At 36.1% G+C, this 23,315-nt stretch overlaps 1 protein-coding gene across 9 annotated transcripts in view; it reads left to right on the top strand.

The window, feature by feature from the left end:
• The window catches only part of GRIK2 (glutamate ionotropic receptor kainate type subunit 2), a 732,075-nt gene that overhangs the window by 516,728 nt on the left and 192,032 nt on the right, over positions 1–23,315 (top strand). For all 9 annotated transcript variants that reach the window (XM_070450050.1, XM_070450048.1, XM_070450049.1 and 6 more), the window contains one exon: positions 1,440–1,646. In XM_070450050.1, coding sequence (XP_070306151.1) covers positions 1,440–1,646 — 207 coding nt within the window. The remainder of the gene's footprint in view (positions 1–1,439; positions 1,647–23,315) is intronic.

The raw sequence follows: 23,315 nt of genomic DNA, 5'->3' as shown, positions 1-23,315 counted from the left end.
GCAAGGCCTTATAAGATTTGGTTCCTCACTTGCTCTTCATTGGGATTCCCTCATAGCTCAGTTGGTAAAGAATCTGCCTGCAATGCAGGAGCCTCTGGTTCGATTCCTGGGTCAGGAAGATCCCCTGGAGAAGGGATAGGCTACCTGCTCCAGGATTCTTGGGCTTCCCTTGTGGCTCAACTGGTAAAGAATCTACCTGCAATGTGGGAGACCTGGGTTCCATTCCTGGGTTGGGAAGTTCTCCTGGAGAAGGGAAAGGCTACTCACTCCAGTATTCTGACCTGGTGAATTCTATCAACCATATAGTCAATGGGGTTGCAAAGAGTAGGACACGACTGAGTGACTTTCACTTTCACTTGCTCTTCATTTTTACCTTGTTCAACTAATTCCCTCACCTACTAGATGTGATTTCAATCATATTGATGGCTGTTGTCCTCTTTCTGGTACACTCTAGTGTCATATTGCTCTCAGGGTTTTTATTGCTGTGTCCTTGGCTTGAAATTATCTTCTTTCAGGTTTTCAAATGGCTAGACTCCTTCTCATCTTTTAAGTTCTAGTGCATGTTTCATCTCCTCAGAAAAGGTTTCCAGACATATTACTCAATTTTGTCTTCTCTTGCAAGTACCTTGATATGTCATTCAATGTCTTATTGCACTAGTTTATGTTTCTATACAATTGATCAGCATCAGAAGTAATGAGTTCTGTTCATTTAGGCATTTATTATTGGTTTCTTCTTCTATACCATAAACTTCATGATTCAGGAATTACACTAGGTGCTCAATAAAACATTGAATGAATGCATAAACACTTGATATGTGTTAGTGACTTCATCTATACTCTAAAGTAAGCTACTGTTTTTTCTTTTATAATTATAATAGTTGTGATTTTGATAGTTCTTAAAACAGAATGAGATAAAGAATGAGATAATGTATATATAAGTGTCTAATTCAGTTCTTAGCACATGGTAGGCAATTAGATATGACTTTTTTTCATTCTTTTGTCAATAAATCTCACTAAAACAGCACACTTGAAATTATTTGGTATAATTAAAATTGGGATATTGTAATCATATATTGTAATTAAATACAATATATTGAAATGATATCTTGGTATTGTATATTATATAGTATGTAATCATTTTATATATTATTTATCATATGTGATATAAGATGTGGTATAATATATATAACATATCATTTTATTGTATAATTGTGTTGATGTTATTATATTTAAATATCTCTTATGAGACATGTGTTCTCAAAGTAATATGCCTTCTTAGTGTCTCAAACTATGCTAATCACAATGAGAAAAAAATAAAATTGACTGCTTTAAATTAATATGGAATTTTCTATCTTTACCAACTTATTACCAAAGTTATAATTTTAGTAATAGTTTCATGATTAACTGACACTTCCTACCTTCATGTTCACTGTTTCTAGGAGGAACCCTATGTTCTGTTTAAAAAGTCTGACAAACCTCTTTATGGAAATGATCGATTTGAGGGCTATTGCATTGACCTCCTCAGAGAGTTATCTACAATCCTTGGCTTTACATATGAAATTAGACTTGTGGAGGATGGAAAATATGGAGCCCAGGATGATGCCAATGGACAATGGAATGGAATGGTCCGTGAACTAATTGATCATGTAAGTCCCTTTTCTCATTATTACTACCTTTGGAAGATTTCTATTAGATTTACCTTTTTTGATAGTCAAGGGTTAATAATGTCAAAGAACAGTGATATATTTTAAGTATTTACTTTTTCAATAATGGTATTCAAAGTATATATTATTTTTGTCAGGCATAAAGAATATAAGGGATGAATATAATTCTGTTAGAGACATGTGTCTATCTTAAGTTAACTAGTAGTCAGTGGTTTAAAATCTTGAAGTTTTGGTCTTGATTTATAAGATGGAATTCAGTTTCTTAACAATGGATTTCACTTTCAATTTCATAATATTAGCTTTCTGATCAATGAAGAGAATGGGTGGTACAAATTCTAAATTTCATGATAAAAATTTTCTGTACTAAGATAAGATACTTATTGTCTTAAAAGATGAAATAAATCTGTACAAAAAACCTAGAATCAAACACTATATAAAAATAAAGCAAGAATATTAAGCATATTAGAGCAGAATGACAGATTTTTTTTTCTATTTTTTAAAATTTATTTTAATTGGAGGCTAATTAAAATATTGTAGTGGTTTTTACCATACATTGACATGAATCAGCCACAGGTGTACATTGTTCCCCATCCTGAGCCCCCCTAGATATTTTATTTTTCAAGAAATAATTTAGACATTTATTCTTGGTCAGGAAAACATTATTTCATAATTTGGCAGTTGACAGTGTCAATTAATTCATCTATTTGAAAAAACTTTTAAACATCATAACATAATATTTGACTATGTGTTTTGTAACATTTAAGCATATTTTGACATTTTCCTTAATATTACAACACATAATTATTGTAAAGAATTCTGCAAAGTTATTTAAATAATTTTCTTTTAAAAAACATTGTGATTTGTATCCTAAACAAAAATTCTTACTTAATGGAAGTAGCAAACATAGGCAGTTTTCAAAACATTTTGAAGATACTTTGCCATTAATTACAAAGTTCATCATCAAGAAAGAGAATAAAGGAGATCTGTCTAGCTATTTACCTATCTATCTGTCAAGAAAGGGATATTAGACAATGATTAGGAACAGATTAACATTTTAAAAATACCTTTTTCTTCAAAGTGCAGTGAATGAAAGTTGCTTAGTTGTGTCGAACTGTGCGACCCCATGGACTATACAATCCATGGAATTCTCCAGGCCAGAATAATGGTGTGGGTAGTCTTTCCCTTCTGCAGGGAATCTTCCCAGGTCTCCCGCATTGCAGGCAGATTCTTTATCAGCTGAGCCACAAGGAAAGCCTAATTTTCTTCAGAATTTCAGTATATTTCTTTTAATGATTTGGAATTTACTCTGTAAGTTCCTGAACTTCTAGATTTGATCAGTTATTTCTCACAAATTCTCCTTATATGGGACATTTATATTTTAACTTTGTAAAATACATTGAAAGATCATGAACATATACATGATTTGGAATCAAATATAAAACCTTAAACTGTCTGTTATATAAATATAATAACTTTCATAAACCTGACTCAAGCTGTTTTAAGTAATTTATTGGTTTGCATCTCTGTGAAGTCTAGAGGTAGTGTGGCTGGATTTGGAATATTAATATTTATTTCTCTTATCTTTTGCCTCAATTTAGTTCTCACTTCCTTATATTTGTCTTACTCTTAGACATGTGCCTCTCAATAAGTGACAACACTTGCTACCAGCAGTTCTAGATCAATCATCTAGGTAGAAATTCAGCACCTAGAAGGTATAATTTTATAAAAAACTCCAAATTCAGTTTTATTTGCCTGACCTATGTGTGTGTACGTAGTCGCTCAGTCATGTCCAACTGTTTGCACCTGTTTGGAAGGGTCCTCAGTGCAGGGGATTCTCCAGGAAAGACTACTGGAGTGGGTTGCCATTTCCTTTTTCAGAGGATACTTCCAACCCAGGGATAAAACTGACATCTCCTGTGTCTCCTGCATTGCAGGCAGATTCTTTACCTGCTGAACTATTGGGGAAGACACTTCTGACCTTTATGAGTGCTAAGTCACTTCAGTTGTGCCCAACTCTCTGTGACCCCATGAACTGTAGCCCGCCAGGTTCCTCTGTCCATGGGATTTCCCAGGCAAGAGATGCTGGAATGGGTTGCCATTTCATAAAGTAAATTCTGTGCCAATTATCCAATTCAGAGGGAAATGGTATTCTTATTGATTATTCTGGGCATATATTCACAAGAAACTAGGAGGTAGGATCAATACCTTAATCAATTAATTATTAATTAATTAATTTTTTGGCTGCCTCCTGGCTTAGTTGCAGCATGAAGGATCTTCATAGTTCCCTCTGGGGCGTGTGGGACCTTAGTTCCCTGACAAGGGATCAAACCCACTTTCACTGCATTGGAAGGTGGATTCTCAACCACTGGACCACCAGTGAAGATTAAAACCATATAGATTTAGAGTTGGGAAACTGGGTTTTCAGAGGAAAATTAGGTTGCTTATACTTGAAGAAAGTGGACAGGATGCTATACAGACCAATACAATGAATATTTACTATAGAGTTCTATGAATGAATAACTTATGGGAGACTTTTATTTTAGTCAAAACACAAAAATGTTATATCACCAATGCCTTTATGCCAAACCAATCCCTTTATGCTTTATATTTGTCATGTCTGCTTAGTTAATGTTCTTTTATTTAAGTTTTTTGAGATCCAAAATTGATTAGAAATTTTATGTTTCTAGAATTTACTTCTTGATTTTGTACCTACACATTTCTTTAAGGAAACTATGGAGTAGAAAATGAAGGTGAGGTTATATGAATAGAGCTATGGCATAAAAGATAACAATACACCAAATGAAGGAATAGTAAGGAAGGTTTTATTATTTGATATTTATTTCACAAAAAGTATTTTTGGTATTAAGTTGAGACCATTGATGAAGCTTTTAAGTTATTTAATCATTTTATTCTCAGTGTCATACCTGTCACTTCACTTTCTATTTTTTTCTGTGCTAAAGTACTATCCTATTTCAATATACCCTTTCTTGATACTTTCCTCATGACACATACTGTTGGCTTAGCCTTAGTGAATGTTTAGCATATGTCACATTAAACTAAAATGATGACTGTAGTCAGTGTATTTTTCCTTATACCACCTCAACTTAGTTTGCATGTTCATGAATATGCTAATTTCAATGTAAAGTAGTAACTGAACTACTAATCAACACCCTGAACTTCTCCCACTCCTTACTTTTCTTAGATAAAATTATATCCTCTTTCAGAGCTTGATTACCATTCTTATTCTGAAATTTCTCCATTCTCCATCTTCAGCTCTGAGCTTTCAACGCATATATCTAACTACCTCTGGTATATTTTCCACATGAATGTCTCATAAGCACCTCAAAGGAAGGATGTTCCAGGCTGAAGGTATTCATTTTTTCTGAATCTGCTCCTTCTGAAGAGTTTTATATATCAATAAGTGGCATAAAGAATTCAACAGTTTTCCCAAGCCAAAAATGTAGTATCATGTTTGCATCGTATATTAAGTGTGGCCTTAAATGATTCTGAGAGCTCCCCGCTTCTCTCCAGCTCCATAGTCACATGGATTAAGAGTCCCATATGAGAACTGTTTTCTTCTAATCTGGTGAAAGTGTCTTTAGTCGCTCCATTGTGTCCAACTCTTTGCTACCCCGTAGACTGTATAGCCTGCCAGGCTCCTCTGTCCATGGAATTCTCCAGGCAAGAATACTAGCTAGAATGGATAGCTATCCTCTTCTCCAGGGGATCTTCCTGACCCAGGGATCAAGCCCAGGTCTCCTGCATTGCAGGCAGATGCTTTACCATCTAAGCCACCAGGGAAGCTCTCTAATCTGGTAGCTATTCATATCTTCAACTAGAGGCTTATTTAAGAAAGATAAATCTGATCATGCCCCTTCTTTGCATACAATCTCTCAGTAGTTTTCACTGTCCGAAGGATATAGGACCAACTGTATAATGTATTTACAAGCCCTTCTGCATTGATTATTGCTTATCTTCTGTGGAAGTCTTTTTGACCCTTCAGAGAGACTCTCAGACCTTCTCCACCCTGCTTTCTGTACTGGGAGGTTGTTCTACATAGAATAAATCAACAGAGCATCCCAACCAAAGGTCCAAGTCAGAGAGGAGAGTAAGGTTAGGGTGTTTATTTTGCTCCTTGTTCCATTCTCTGAGATATTGGCTTAGATTGGCTTGTGTCCTCACATTGTATGCAGGTTTCTTGCAATCATGTCTGCTCTACACAAATCTCTGTTCTGCTCTCAGTTCCAATTTATACCCTACATAGTTAGGGGTGTTTACAGCTTAGCTGCTAATGGCTTTGGGTTCCTACACCAAATCTTAAAATTCCCTTTACCAGTTCCTACACCAAATCTTAAAATTCCCACTCTAGACCTACCTGATCTGAAACTGTGGTGAAATCTGGCAATCTCTATTTTAACAAGCCTCCCTGATGATATTCTGATGTTCTCTGAAGTTTGAAAATCATTAGTCCTTTTATAAATAAATCCTGCTCACGTATCCTCATATGAGTATGCACCTATTTTGTTGAGACTCTAACTGGCACACCTTTGTATGGTTTCATCTGTTCTGCTCTCTCCACCCACATGTGGACTTTTTTCATTCTTCTCCTCCTTTGCCTCCAGTCTAGTTGTCTGTCTCCAGAACTCTTCTCAACCCCCATCTAGCTCACCTCATCCAAACTACTTTTACTCAGCTTCAGAAACACTTCACCAGTGAGGCTTCCTCACCTGATCCCAGGAAGTCCACCTACAATGAGTTTCCACATAATTCTTATTGTATAACACCATTACACTTTAATTACCAACTTAATATCTGTACCGTTTACTTGCATGTAATTTGTATAGCGTTCTTGTCTGCGAAATCCCAGAGAAGCCTTCTGGGCTGGAGACCATGGGGTCTCAAAGACTCAGACATGGCTTAGAGACTAAACAATAACGTTATACAGTAGTTTTACTATCAATTGGGGCTATATGAGTTGCAAGTGTATTAAACTTGGCTAAATAGAGCTTATACAAACACATATTTTTTAAAAGCCCCGCATTACAAAAAACATCCAACAGTGATTTTCACTTCAAGTGTGTTCAATCCAGGGACTTAAAGCAGGCCATTGCATACACTGGTCTCTCTTTCACTGCCTTGTTATCTCTTGGCTTTACTCTCTTTATTGATTTTATTCTTAAACACTTTCTTTCTACATGGTGACAAAGGTGGCTCAAGTTGGCACTAGGCCAGTGGTTCTCAACTCAGGGTGATTTTTTTCAAGAGACATTTGGCAATGTTGGGGGACATATTTATTGTCACAGTTTAAGGAGACGGGGAGGGGTATTGCTACCAAGGGGTAGAGGCTAGAAATGCTAGTCCCTGAATAATGTATTTAGGCCCTCAGAACAAAATGTTACTTGCCCCAAAAAGCAGTAGTATTGAGTTTGAGAAATCTAAGTTTACCTATTTCTTAGAGTCCTCCTTCTAAAAAGAGAGTGGTCTCCTTTAGCTAAAGTTTCAGCTAAACCTGTTTTTAGGGTGTTGCGGTGAGGGGAGAGGGGTGTCAACTGGGCCAACTAGGACCATCTTCCCATCTGTGAACTAAGCTATAAGGCTGGGACTGCGGAGGTGGTTAGTGGAATGGCCCCACCTGAATCATAGGTCCACATCTAGAATTGTGGGCTAGAGTCAGCTGCATCTGAATTATGGTACTTATCATTTGTATGTGAACTTGGGGGGCAGAAGCAAGTAATATTTATCTTATACAGGGTATGTGCCAATCCAGTTTTATAGACTTTCTCAAATTTTTGGTCAAGTAGAGGGGGCATAACCATAAAGAGGCTGTATCTATTCAGGTGTTGTGATGGGGAAATGTCATTATAAATAAGATCTTCCTCCAACCCAGAAACTGTCTCCACAAAGATAGAAGGAAAACAAAATAATATTATGGAAAAAGCATTAAACTGGAATGTGATGTATACTGTAGGCAATTTGCTAAGAGAGGGCAAAGACAGAAAGAAATATCATCCTTTTATATAGCCAAGCAGACACAACCCATTATAGTACATATGTGTTCTGAAGAGAAACAACTAGTCCTCGAGAACCCTTGAAAGTACTACTCATCACACATAGTTCATATTAAATTTATTTGGTAACTGGAGGAGAGGGGACGACAGGATGAGATGGTTGGATGGCATCACCTACTTGATGGACATGAGTTTGAGGAAGCTCCGAGAATTGGTGATGGACAGGGAAGCCTGGAGTGCTGCAGCTCATGGGGTCGCAGAGTCAGACATGACTGAGCGACTGAACTGAACTGGGATGACCATCTGTGTTAGATAATTGGCTTTATTCTGCCAATTATGCCATAGAAGAATGAGCTTCTCATACCTTTATGACAGCAGGTAGATTTTAGGCACTCACCCACAGAAATTTCCACAGAAATTTGGAGTTCGGATGTACTCTTCCTGGGTGATTCTATTCTTTTTTTTTTTTAATTTTATTATTGGAATATAATTGTTTTACAATGTTGTTAGTTTCTGCTGTACCGCAAAGTGAATATATATATACTTATACCCCTTCCTTCTTGAGCCTCTCTCCCACCCCTGATTCCATTTCAAATAGTTACTTCCCAGGTCCTTAAAAAGGGCATCCTCTAGTGGGAAACCTGGCAAGAGGCTTACCTGACTTGTAAAGATTAATGCAGTCCATGGAGTTGCAAGGCATTCCTTGGTGGCTCAGACGGTAGAGAATCTGCTTGCAATGCCAGAGACTTGGGTTCAATCTCTGGCTGAGTTGGGAAGATCCCTGGAGGAGGGCATGGCAACCCACCAGTATTCTTGCCTGGAAAATCCCATGGACAGAGGAGCCTGGTGGGCTACAGTCCGTAGAGTTGCAAAGAGTTGGACACAACTGAGTGACTAAGCCCAACAACTGTATGGTTTGGATCTCCGGGTGGGGGAGATTCTCTGGAGAAGGAACTGGAAACCCACTCCAGTGTTCTTGCCTGGAGAACTCCGTGGACATAGGAACCTGGCAGGCTACAGCCCATGAGGTTGCAAAGAGCTGGAAGCAGCTGCGTGACTAACACACCCATGGAGTTATAAAGAGTTGGACACAACTTAGCACTGCAAAACAACAAAGATGAACAGACTGATTGAATAACTTTCACGGTTTCAGCAATGTCAAAGAGAGAGAGAGAAAGGACTTAAAATTAGAAGTTTTCTTAAGTAAATGTTCTAAGAAAAGGGGAAGGGTCTCTGGTCATTTTCAGTAGAGAGGATTGAGTCTCTTATGTTTAACTTTAATTTGCCCTGACAGTTGGAAGTCTATTTTGATAATAACTGCTTTTACCCACTTCTCTCTCATTTATTCTTGAGAGGATCCTCAATGTATAGGGTTTGATACAATCTCTAAGTTTATTTTAATCTAACCAGGGACCATTCTTGATGGTGCAATATGAAGACAGAACCTCAGAAAGTTATTAGAAGAGAGTGGCTCCCTGAAGCTTTGTTAGTCCTTGGAAAATGATAAGCCTTTCCCCTTAAAACACCTTCTTCCCCCATCATTACTAAAACAGGACTGCACAGAAAGTGTCCTAGTAAGTACTTGGTGAGACAAATGTTGGTTCAGGTCCTAATTGTGTCACTATCTAGTTTTATGCTTTGGTCACATTGCTTCAAACTCTTTAAGCCTTAGTCTTCTCAAAAATAAAATAGATATAATATCATATTAATAATTGTGAATTATGTACCCACATGTATGTTTCCTAATGCAGTGTATGATAAATAATAGATAATCAAGAAACAGAGATATAAGTTTGAACTAATAAATTCAAAGTTTGTCTCTTCTTACTTATTCTGTTTTTATTATAGTCTATGAGTATTACTTTTGAAGACTAAAAAGCATAACATTTAGACACTATATAATGAGAAAGATGTAGGAATTATAGTTGCTATTGATATTAATTTTATATTAAATCATAGAAAAATTAGTGTTAAGTTTTAATGTAAAATTTATTCATTGGAACCTTCAATATTACAATATCTCAGTGCTTTCCTACCTAAATGATCCATGTCTTGTGAATGGTAGTTTTATATTAGAATTAATTAAACATAGGGAAGAATTGATAGGAAATCAAATCCAATATTAGATGACTAATAGGCAGGATAAAGGGGAGAAATGTTTAGCAAAGCAGGAACACCTAATTCTTTTGAAAATTTCTATTTAATATTATTTTTAAATCAAATAAATCATTATTGGAAAAGTCAAAATGTTTTTGGATATTCTTATATTTATTGTATAATTTGGTATTGTATTAAATTTGAGTTAAATGTATGACTGAATGTTAAAAGGTTTATCTCCCTTGCTTTAATCCTTTAAACAGACATTTCTCAAATATATATTTTTAAAATAAAAATTTTTCAGAATCATATTATTTGAATGTTTCATGGAATATATTAATAGTAGGTACTATTGCAGAGAAAATGAAGTAAAATCAATGCACTTTTTCATTAACATAGATGACCTACTCTTTTTAGTATTTTAATGCTAATTCATCAAGGTAGCCATCATTTAAGTTTTTATGATGATTGTTGGGCCATTCTATTTGAAATGTGCTAGGCAGCTATAAAAACTGAAAATTTTTGTGAGTCACCAAACTGATTAAAATCTACATCAGGGCAATATTTTACTGTATCAATTCATTGCTTCCGTAAATCCTCTGGTATTGAGGTACGTGCATGGTAGTATTCATTTGCTTCAGATACACTGAAAATAACTAGGAGACACAAGTAATCGGATGAAAAAGTGTTTAGTATTCAGTAATGAAAGAATGACACAAATGGCCCGCAGTATGCCACAACAAATGTTTACACTCAAACACCTTGCTCCTTAGAGAATGTGCAATGTATTTTCCAAATTCTTTTCTTCTTATATTATCTTCCAAGGGCCCCAATGAGGGTGTCTATTCAAGCTCCAAGGAACGAAATAAACAGTGACACATTTTCCTCAGGAAATTAAAGCATCATAGCTTTCTGTATAATATTTTATGAACTATTTTATCATTTTTCATTATTAAAATCAAGCTTAGCTCTTGAACCTGAGAGCAGAAATGAGTACGCAGAAACTTGGTAATGCAACTATTGTAGTAAGTGGAGCGTCCATTTACTTGTAGCTCTGGGCTGTGCATTTCTTATGGCTGATAACTCATTTGCGGGCTCATGAGACAACTGTTGTATGTTATTCATAAATCCAGCTAGAGTTATTCGTAAGTTTGAAGGGAAATATCTAAGCTACAATAAACAAGCAGCACATATTATCATGGGATTCCTTAAAGGAGGCAAGGACAGTTGCATTACTTTCCAATCTTGGATGATGTTTGCCTTTGCAGTGGGAAACCAGGAAGATGTGCTTGTGAACATCCATACATAAGCTAATAAAGCAGGATGTCAAATCTCTCTTTGTGCAGGCTAAAAATAGGCCTTAGATCTGTCCCTATCTTCCAGTTTTACACTCACCAACTTAGTTCAGACACCTGCCACCTTATTATGTGTTTATTATGTACTCCCTGCCTCTTCTTTAGGAATGTACGTACACATTATAGTCAGATTCTTCTTTAATCACCCATGTTTTCTCAAAGCTGTCCCACTCAAAGTATTGCAGGAATACTGATAGATTGTAGTATAAACTTTCAAATACACATGTAAGTGAAAGTCACTCAGTCATGTTGGACTCTTTGTGACCCCATGGACTATATATACAGTCCATGGAATTCTCCAGGCCAGAGTACTAGAGTGGGTAGCCTTTCCCTTCTCCAAGGGATCTTCCCAACCAGGGGTCGAACCCAGGTCTGCCACATTGCAGGCAGATTCTTGACCAGCTGAGTCACCAGGGAAACCCAAGGATACTGGATTGGGTAGTCTATCCCTTCAAAAGAGGATCTTCCTGACCCAGGAATCGAACCAGGGTCTCCTGCATTGCAGGTAGATTCTTTACCAGCTGAGCTCCCAGGGAAGCCCAACATGTCAAATACATGTGTTGACATCTAGTTTATTTCCCACTGTCCTCTAACACCTGGTGATTCATCCTGTCCTTAAGCTCTTTCACCTCGTTCCCTGTTTAAAGTTTGCCCACAGGGTTCTGTGTTGGAACTCTGATCACCAAGGCTTTTCCTGGTCATTTCACACTTCTGAAGAGCCCACTGAAAATTTAAAAGCAAGCAAAACTTGAAAGCATTTGACAGATTAAGAAAAGAATGAGAAGAAATAGGTTATAGTTTATAAAACAACTATGGCAAAGTGGGAAGTCATTTAGGACCTAATTCCATCTTCTTTTATATAATTTTTAAGGCCAGTGATGCAATGGTTTCCAGCTGCCTGAATGCTTCCCTGCATGCTAGCTCAACAACACAATTGGTGTTTAACACTATCAAGCCTTTTATACTTCATAAATGAGCCTGAGAGGACCTCACTGCACTTTGCCTTGACTTCTGATTGCTCTTTTATTATATACCAGGGAGGAAGTCAAACATTTGTTTATCAAGGAACATAAAAAGTCTCCTGGTATTATCACAGAAATGGGAAACCTAAATCAAAAGCCAGTTTCTACTAAATGAGAATTAACTTGTGCCATAGCTTTTGAATTTTGATAGCATGTTGCCTCAAGTTTGCATTCTACTGGAAGCATTCTGGTATTTCAGTTTTAAAAAGTTAGGCAAGGGTGATGTTGTTATCATTATTTTTTTAATTTAAGGAAAATCACTAAAACATAGAACTTCAAATTTATTTATAACTTCCCGTGACACAAAGTGGCAACTGTTAACATGTTTGTTGACTTTGCTTTAAGTTTCTTTTAGCATAAAGGTTATAAAACGTAACAGATAATACTGAAGTCCCTTGCTGTTGTTCAATCACTAAGTTGTATCTGACTCTTTGCAACCCCATGAACTGCAGCATACCAAGATTCCCTGTCCTTCACCATCTCCCTGACTTTGCTCAAATTTATGTCCATTGATTCAGTGATGCCATCCAACCATCTCATATTCTGTTGGCCCTTTCTCCGCTCGCCCTCAATATTTCCCAGCATCAGGGTCTTTTCTGGTGTGTCAGCTCTTCGCATCAGGTGGCCAAGGTATTGAAGCTTCAGCTTCAGCACCTGTCCTTCCAATGAATATTCAGGATTGATTTCCTATAGGATTAACTGGTTTGATCTCCTTGCTGTCAAGGGTCTCTTCTCCAACACCACATTTTGAAAGCATCAATTATTTGGCACTCAGCCTTCTTTATGTTCCAACTCTCACATCCATGGGTTTCCCGGGTAGCTAGGCTGGTAAACAATCTGCCTGCAAATATAGGAGACCCCAGTTTAATTCCTGGGGCAGGAAGATCCCCTGGGGACGGGACAGGCTACCCACTCCAGTATCCTTGGACTTCCCTGGTGATTCAGAGTAAAAGAATCGCCCTGCAATGTGGGCAACCTAGGTTCCATCCCTGGGTTGGGAAGATTTCCTGGAGGAGGGCATGGCAACCCACTCCGGTATTCTTGTCTGGGGAATTCCATGGACAGAGGAACCAGGTGGGCTACAGTCCATAGGGTCTCAATGAGTCAGACACGACTGAGTGACTAAGCAAGCAAGCAAGCTCACATCTGTACATGACTACTGGAAAAAACATAACTTTGACTATATGGATGTTTGTTGGCAAAGTGATGTCTCTACTTTTAAATACACTGCCTTGGTTCATCATAGCTATTTTTCCAAGGATTCTTTTAATTTTGTGACTGCAGCCACCGTACACATTGATTTTGGAGACCAAGAAAATGAAATCTGACACTTTCCACTTTTTTCCTTCTATTTGCCTTGAAGTGATAGGACCGGATGTGATGATCTTTGTTTTTTGAATGTTGAGTTTAAAGTCAGTTTTCACTCTCCTCTTTCACCTTCAAGAGGTTCTTTGGTTCTTCATCAGTTCAATTCAGTTCAGTCACTCAGTCATGTCTGATTGTTTGCGACCCCATGGACTGCAGCACACCAGGCTTCCCTGTCTATCACCAACTCCTGGAGGTTACTCAAACTCATGTCCATTGAGTCGGTGATACCATCCAACCATCTCCTCCAGCCTTCAATCTTTCCCAACACCATGGTCTTTTCCAGTGAGTCATTTCTTTGCGTGAGGTGGCCAAAGTATTGGAGATTCAGCTTCAGCATCAGTCCTTCCAATGAATATTCAGGGCTGGTTTCCTTTAGGATGGACTGGTTTGATCTTGCAGTCCAAGGGACTCTCAAGAGTCTTCACCAACACGTCAGTTCAAAAGCATCAATTATTTGGCGCTGAACTTTCTTTACAGTCCAACTCTCACATCTATACATGACTACTGGGAAACAATAGCTTTGAATAGACAGATCTTTGTCAGCAAAGTAATGTCTCTGCTTTTTAATGTGCTGTCTAGGTTGGTCATAACTTTCCTTCCAAGGAGCAAACATCTTTTAATTTCATGGCTGCAGTCCCCATCTGCAATGATTTTGGAGCCCCGAAATATAAAGTCTGCCACTGTTTCCACTGTTTCTCCATCTGTTTGCCATGAAGTGATGGGACTGGATACCATGACCTTAGTTTTCTGAATGTTGAGCTTTAAGCCAGTTTTTTCACTCTCCTCTTTCACTTTCATCAAGAGGCTCTTTAGTTCTTCACTTTCTGCCAGAAGAGTGGTGTCATCTCCATATCTGAGGTTATTGATATTTCTCCTGGCAGTCTTGATTCCAGCTTGTGCTTCATCCAGTCCAGCATTTCTCATGATGTATTCTGAATATAAGTCAAATAAGCAGAGTGACAATATAAAGCCTTGATGTACTCCTTTCCCTATTTGGAACCAGTTGTTGTTCCATGTTCTATTCTAACTGTTGCTTCTTGAGTTGCATACAGATTCCTCAGGAGGTAGGTAAGGTGATCTTCTTCACTTTTTGCCATTAAAGTGGTATCATCTCAATATTTGAAGTTGTTGATATTTCTCCCAGAAATCTTGATTCCAGCTTGTGAGTCATCCAGCGCTTCATTTTGTATGATCTACTCTGGGCTTCCCTGGTAGCTCAGACAGTAAAGAATCTGCCCACAGTGTGAGAGACCTGGGTTTGATCCCTGGGTTGGGAAGATCCCCTGGGGAAGGGCGTAGCAACCTATTCCAGTATTCTTCCCTGGAGATGCCCATGGACTGAGTAGCCTGATAGGCTACAGTCAATGGAGTCACAAAAAGTTGGACAGGACTGAGCACCTAACACACACACGCAGACTCTTCATATACTCACTATAAAATTTATCAATTTAGTAATTTCCAAATCAGTTACAAAAATCTAATTGCATTTCTCTCATCCCTCCCCACATGCAGTTATTCTTGTTTGGTATTCTTTCAGGTCGTTATGTATAAATTTTTAATAGTTTTAATATTTGATACTAGGAATATACCATTTTTATTTAACCAATCCCTGTGGAGAGAGTTTCAAGTTATTTCCAGTGTTATGCTGTGAAAATGGATGCTGTCAGAAGGCCATGTCTTGTCTTGCTGTCTTGTCTCCTGTCGCATCTATGCAAGAGCTGCTCTAAGAGATGCACTAAGAAAGGAATTGTTGGTCAGAGTTTACCTATATTTTCCATTTCATTAGATACTGAAAACACTATTCTCCAAATTGTTTTACCAATTTGCATTTTACCAGTAGTTTACGAGTTTCTGTTTCTCTGTAAAATCACTAACTTGAGATTCATACTATTTGAATTTGGTCAGTCAGGGCTTCCCTGGTGGCTCCGGTGATAAATAAAAGTGACAGTGAAAGTGGCTCAGTCATGTTCAACTCTTTGCGACCCACGGACTGTAGTCCATGGAATTCTCCAGGCCAGAATACTGGAGTGGGTAGCCTTTCCCTTCTCCAGGGGGGATTGCCAACCCAGGGATCAAATCCATTGCAGGCGGATTCTATACCAGCTGAGCCACAAGGGAAGCCCCGATGATGAAGAATCTGCCTGCAATGCGGAAGGCCCAGGTTCAATCCCTGGGTCAGGAAGATCCCTTGGAGCAGGAAATGACAGCTTACTCTAATATTCTTGCCTAGAGAATTCCATGGACAGAGGAGCTTGGTGGACTCCAGTCCATGGGGTCACAAATCGTTGGACACGACTAAGGGACTAACACATGATCAGGAGATAAGGAATCCCATTGCTGTAACTTATAATTCCTTTATTAGTAGTCTCTTCCCCTGCTCCTTCCATGTTGATTGACTTTTTAGTTAGTTTCTCCTCCTTTGAGTTTCCGACTTACTTCCTTCACTTTTTTTTTTATATATATATAGTAATTTGTTATATTTTTTTGTATACTAATAATGCAAATATTTTTCCTGGTTAGGATGTTATCTTTTAATTTGTTTAAAGTATGTGTATGTGTTTGTGTTTGTGTGAACTTTGGAATAGAATTTTTAAAGTTTGAGTTTGTTGATTTACTTATTTTTTCTTCAGAGTTATTATGTTTTCCTTTCTTTGTTGGGGAAACCCTTCCTTAGGAACTCATTAAGGTATTCTATTATTTAAGTCTTAACATTTTTGTTTTTCAAATTTAATTCTTTTACCACATGCAATTTGTTCAGTTACACTTAAGTAAAAGTCTGAATTCTTTCCACTCTCTTCATGAAGATATACAACCAAATAGTCTAAGTCAGACATATTAGTTAATAATTTTCCTTTGAAAAAAAAAAAGCAGTGTAAAAAAGTGATTTTTGCTTTAAATGAGAAATCTTATGACTGTTAACTCAGACATTAGAGCTAAGTATTTGGGAGAGTGCATGACATGTTAAGAAGGGCTAATGTAGTTCTCTCTAACTGAACTATTTTCTCAGTGATTAAAACAGCAAGTTGTTGAAAGTGGAAAGTCAGGTAGTTCAGAGACAAACTATTGAGAAAGTTACTTCACAATCAGGAGATCACAGATTAGTACAATTCTGATTTATACTGTGTAATAGATTACTATTCATGAGAAATTATCCCATAGTTGATACTTACTTAATAGCAACTGCTTATTGAATATCTCTCCTGGGAAAGAGTGTTAACTACAGCATTATAATATCTTTTAAATATAATGGTTCTATTTTATCTTTTCTGTTTACTTTTGCAGTAGCATTGACATTATCTTTAGAAATATTTAAGTGTTTTTTAAACATAAATTTAAAAACAACTTAAAAATTTTAATGTATCCTCAAGATTTTTAAAATTTCCCTAATTATTTCCCTAATAATGAACTCCTGGTAATTTACTATTTGGTTGTAATATTATAATAAAAACCAGTCTTAAGGTTTGTTTTATTTTATAACTATATATTATTGAATAAATATCCCCTGTGGATACTACTTTCTTCAAACAAGATTATTGAACTTATAATACTTATAATTTTGTAAAATGAGTATTTTAGATATAAATATTATCAGAAAAAAATACCATAAGACATAATTAGAAACTTTAAAGGAAGTAAAAAGCTAAAACGGGGTTATAGAGATTCCTATAGATGTATGGAGACTTCTATACACTCCCATATATAATTATGCCTCAGACAAAACTGTGCATAGCTAATCAGTCTCACACTGCCGGGCACTGAAACTTTTCCTTGGCATAGCCAGGAAAAGCTTCTTAAAAAAGAAAGAAAACTTTTTTTTAAAAGCTTCTTAAATGAACAGGAGAAAACAGATTAGAATGAAGAAGGTTTGAAATTGAGGATTTGATGATGACTCAAGTAAAGTACTATATAAAAATGAAAGTAGAAAAATAAGGGCAAAGGTATTCTGGGAGAAAATTGTCCACAGGAGCAGATCAAAAATCTATAATTATTTGAATTCAATAATAAGAAGTTTATATTTGACTCAGAGAGTGAATTTACAGTGACACTGTTGAAGCAGTAGGCTGAAAAATTGTTTATCTGTGGTATAAGGTGTTATTTAATCATAAGCTCTGACTTGCATCTATTATAAGAAAAGCAGAATAAATATAACTGGAAACAGATATAAAATTATTTTAATTAGAGTATAGTTTATTAACAATGTGTTTGTTTCAGGTATACAGAAAAGTGATCAGTTACAGATATACATGTATCTATAATTTTTCAAATTCTTTTCCTACTTAGGTTATTACAGAATATTGAGCAGAGTTCCATCTGCTATACAGTAGGTCCCTGTTGGTTCTCTATTTTAAATAAATGTGACTTTTTTTAAGGTGACCTTTTCTTTAGAGCATAAAACAAATCTAAACAATAACAAAACAAAGTTCTAAACAAAAGTTAAAATAATTTTTAAAATACAACCATAGAATGAATTTTCTTAGTAGAATAAATACCATTTTTTTTGTTAAGTGTGCCTGGCTTTTCCTTCCACAGGAGTTATGTGGAATTGCTTTTCAAAGTAAACTTGAATAGTAAAAATAATGCAATGGCCAAAAAATTATATTCTTCAGTATATCCCTAAGTGAAGGTGTTAGTCTCTCAGTCATGTCCGACTCTTTGCCCTAAATAGAAGTATAATTCAGCACTAGGAACTCAGCATTTTTCAGTCTGTCCTAATTTTAGCCACTGAAGACTAAAGATAAGTGTGAATCCTAGGTGACATAGGTACATAAGTACATTTTATGTACTTCAGGTAATGCAATAATAGAAATATTTGCAAGGTATTTGGGAAACTTGAGGGGTATATATCTAATCTTACCTGGAAGGAAAAGGATCAAGGAAGTTTTTAAGCTTAAATTGTAAGAAAATGACAGATGCTTTTTCCAATATACTATATTTAGCGCTGCAGTTAATTTAATTTTAGAATGTAGTTCTACCTAAAAGATGTTAGTTTATATAACATCACACATGACTAAAAGAATGAACTATAACTTGGTCAGGTTCACTTGAGTGCATTGAAAAACAATTCAACTTAAGATAACTCTGATCTGATTAAGAATACTTTTGAAGACAGGATTAACAAAAGGTTTCTATATCTCTTTGCCAGATGGGTTTATTTTTATTAGTTAAGAACAGTCTATTGAGAATGCATTTATTTGTTAGTATGTGATTACACTAACATTAACCAATGTTGTTTTATGCTAAAGCATGTGTCTTCACCCATAGAATCTCCTAGTCGTTTTTAGTTATATTTAAGGTTTTCTGGTTCCTCAAGGACATTCAGTTTGCTAAAGTCATTGAAGAGAAAAGTTTATTTTTCACATATTTAATTAGGATGATATTTCTGATCAAATTTTTAAAATTAAGATCCAAGTTGGATTTTGGAATATCAAATATATTGTATATGGGATGTATTCAAGTATAAATGTATAATATTTACTTCTTTATGTGTCAATAGTTTAGTATTGGACAATATAAAATATTTAATCCTTGTATTTTCTTCTCTTTAGAAATGATTGTCTTTGATACCTTATGATGCACTATACTTTTTTCTTTCACCTGAGATTAATTTTTTTTAGCAACATTTAGATTCCAAATATTCTCTCTGATGTCACTTTCTGTTATTCAATAGATACATCTTCAGGCTTCTCTATTTACGATACAAGCTTTGGGAGAATCTGTATCTCTAGGACACAGTGCCTAAGACACAATAGATTTTTAATGTTGTTGTTCAGTCACTCAGTCACTCTTTGTGACCCCATGGACTGCAGCACACCGGGCTTCCCTGTCCTTCACCAGATTCTTAAAGAGGGTTTCTTAAATAAAGCAAGCCTATTTTCCCATCCATGACAGTTTGGCCAACTCCACCTACAAAACTGCTTATAAATAGGAATATGCCTCAAATTAATTTCCCCAACAGTCATATTCTGGCTGTCAACTTGCATGCCTTGTCTCCACCATGCAGGTTCAGTACCTTCACTGAGGCAGGAATGATTTCATCTTCCTCTTGGGACCTCCCATAACACCCAACACACAGAGTGGAGATGGTTAAGCAATATTCATAGACTAGATGGCTGGGTATAAATGGTCTGTCTTGCCTCTACTCCTCTGCGCACTAGGGGAGTGTAATAAACTTCACATCATACCTGTGATTTTATTCTAAGCCATAGCTCTCCTATCATCACAGATTCTTTCTGAAAAAGAAAAAAATTGGGGTAAGACTCTTGAACTTATGAGAAGTTAAAAATGGAGAAATTAGTCACAGCTAGAGAATAATAGATAAAAGCATTCTGAAATACTTTGTATCCCAAATGTTGGCACATAGGAATGTCAGTTTTAAATGTTTCTCAAGCAAATATTGTCAGATATATCAGATAATACAAGATGTAATAATAGGAGGGCATGAGTTTTGATAAAAACTTTAGAAAAAGTAGGTAGCTTTGTACTTATTACCCTTAAAATAACAGGTACACAAAAGGTTAGAATTATCACATTTATATTTGTATAAATTAAATGAAACTTGATTACATGTGACACAGTCAAAAGATAGCTTTTCTTCAGGGAAAGAACAGAATAGAAATATTATGTAACTAAAGGATCATCAGCATAAAAATAACAATTTTAGCACCAGCTTGTTAGGAAAGCAAGTCATCCTGGTTATTTTTTTTTTTTTCATCCTGGTCATCTTTTAAACACCCTTTTTAAATCTTTTTGGATGGAAACATTTCTAGAAGGCATGACATATATTCCACAATTTGAAACTGTATATGTTGAACATAATCCAAACTCCAATTGAAAACTTTATATCAGTCAATATTTTCATGGTAATTTTATTCTTTACATTGAAGTCACCTAGAAATATAAAATTAATTGCTCCCAAATATTTACCTATGGTTTGTGTTTGAAATACTGCACACATCAGCTCAGTAATCATACATTTTGACCCTCTTACCGTATTCATGGATTCATATAGATACATGTTGATTGATTCACCTGGTCCCCATATCCCGTCCACTCCAAATGTGCTTACCTCACATTGTGTCTCACCATGTCATCTTCAGCCTTAATAATTTCCTGTTAGCCATTTTAAAAACTGTACTTACTTTCGGCCGCACTGGGTCTTCGTTGCTGCACACGGGCTTTCTCTGGTTGTGGTGAACAGGGGGCCACTCTGTTGTTGTGATGCACAGTGGTCTTTTCTCTGGTTGCGGAGCGTGGGCTCTAAGTGCACAGGCTTCAGTAATTGTGGCTCAAGGGCTCTAGAGCGCTGGCTCAGTAGTTGTGGCATACATTCTTACTTGCTCGGTGGCACGTGGGATCTTCCCAGACCAGGGATCGAACCCGTGTCCTCTACACTGGCCGGTGGATTCTTAACCATGGACCACCAGAGAAGCCCCTGTTACTTTTTATTTATTCCAAACTTCCTGACATACATTTTGCCTGCTTTTCTACACAAACCATTACACAGACTAGGTGAATTTTATGTCTATTTTCAACCAGCATTTAAATAATTAGAAAGGCAATATTTTTAAAGATATGTTAATAATAAGCTGAATTCTGAGTTGTGCTTTATGAACTGAGGATAAGATTAAGTTAAACATGTTTAACACTGGCAACTGCTCACCAGAGCCTCTCATACAAACCAGTGATTCCATAGTGGAGATCTCCTGATTCTGGGTCTAGTCCTTAGTTATGCACATCCCCAATGCTTATTATGCAGTTTTTAAAGAGTTGTTGAGATAACTAAACATACAGAATTTATTTTGAAACCAGAATATTAACTTTTATGGGAGTGCAACAGGGATTAGTGTTTCCTAGTGTTCTTAGTCCTATTCCATAGGTGCAAATAAAAAGCAACTTAGCAGTCAGCCAACTTAGAAATAAAAGAACAAAGCCCGGGTAATCAGCTCTCTTGTTCTATGTTCTGATGATGTTTATTTCTAAGTACTAAATACAGGGAATTATGAACCAGAGCTTCCATTCCTGGGGGTAAAAACCCCGAATCTATTATTTTTTCTCTCATTTTACTAGGAAGACTCCCACAAACATTTTAACTCAAGTTACAGTACAATTAAGTCAGCTATCATTTTTTGAAAAAGCAACTGCTTTTCTTGATTAGATGGATAAGTGATTAAGACACAGTGATAATCTCTCTTAAGACAATTTCATTTTTATCATCTAAATTTGCTCCTTTTTTCTTTTTTTCTTGATTTCTTTTGGATTAAATGGATTTTCTTTGGTATCAATCCTTTCTTCCTCTATTAGTCTAAAGTTATAACCTTTATTTACTTTTTATTATTTTAGTGGCTATTTTAGCAAGCATGCTTAACAAGCTGTCAATATCAAAATCATGCAACGGCCTTAGAAAGCTTAAACCCTGGCATGGTCTTTGTTTTAGTTGACCCACTGAGTATGAATGTGCTAGGGCATGTTGCTTTTATACAAAAGGCTCACATCTGATCTTTCATTTTGCATTTCATGTTGAGACCCAGGCCTTATCTTTGGAGTTGGTCTTCTTAGCTTTGGAGTCTACCTCAGCGCTAGACTATGAGGATTAGAAAGTTTCCAGTGTACTCAGCAAATGCCAGCTCAAAATCTCTGACTTCGTATTTCCTTCATTTTAATTGTTCAGAATTAAAACTATTCTTCTGATCATTTAATCCTTCTGGAAATGCGACTGGTGGGATATCTCTACAAATACTTTGTCCCTTTCATTGTATATTAGATTGTCGATTTTATTTTTTGGGGAAATGACATTTTCCTGACCCCATTCCCAAATGAGAGAACATCAAAATTAAATACCTAATATTTAATCAAACCAAACCATGGGAGTTATAAAAAAGAGAGCAATGTTGTTAATGTCATTGAAAATAAATATATCCAACAAGAAGCCCAAAGGACTTTGATTTCATTCATTCACTGAAGGACTGCTGCTTTTTATCTGCTCTGAGCCAGTCACCATCAGTATCCCAGGGATAGACGTGTGTGTCACAGAGTGTATCACCCTCCTCCCTTTAGACTCTGTAATCCAAACTAGATGTGAATATACAATTACCATAACAGATTGAAGAAAGAGTCAGATGTCATGATGTACCCAGGAGGGCTGGAGAGTAAATCCAGCACAAAGAGAGACTATCTAAGGTTGGAAGCATACTAGAGGTGTTGTGGTGAGATGGCATTGTGAATGCATCATGAAAGATCTAACATGATCAGCGTTGCGAATCAGAAAATGTGTTCAAGAAATCTGTTTTTGTATAAACACCAGTCACCATTGTAAAAGAAAGCAATGTTTACAAATCAGTTTAAATTATTTATTATCACTTTCTCCTAAAATATTATTCACTAGTCAACAACATCTATCAGTCAGCAATTATAATGAATCAGTTGCAGGAATGTGTATATGAAAGTGTGCACACATATACACATAACTATTTTGTTTCATTTTCCTTGCTTAAAAAAGCTAATTAATGTTTTAAAATAGAGTATAATGATCTCTTACCTTGGGATCAACATTACAAATAAAAATGTAATCAGGAGTCAGTATTTAGAAGTTAAAATGTAGGAAAAAAATGTTTAGGCAAATTAATTAATTATGTAAATAACAATATTAGGTTGAAACATAAAATTGTTATTTTTATACATTAAAATGAAATACCACATAAACTGAAGTGCCACAGATTTCATTTAATCCGGTCTATACATTTTCTCTAATTATCATACTGTTAAAAGGTTTGCAGACACTTTTCTCACCATGGGATTTAAATA

The sequence above is a fragment of the Odocoileus virginianus genome, chromosome 19 (assembly GCF_023699985.2).
Source record: "Odocoileus virginianus isolate 20LAN1187 ecotype Illinois chromosome 19, Ovbor_1.2, whole genome shotgun sequence".
NCBI lineage: Eukaryota > Metazoa > Chordata > Mammalia > Artiodactyla > Cervidae > Odocoileus > Odocoileus virginianus.
Note: the sequence above shows the minus strand (reverse complement) of the source record. Positions and strands in the feature narration are given on the sequence as shown.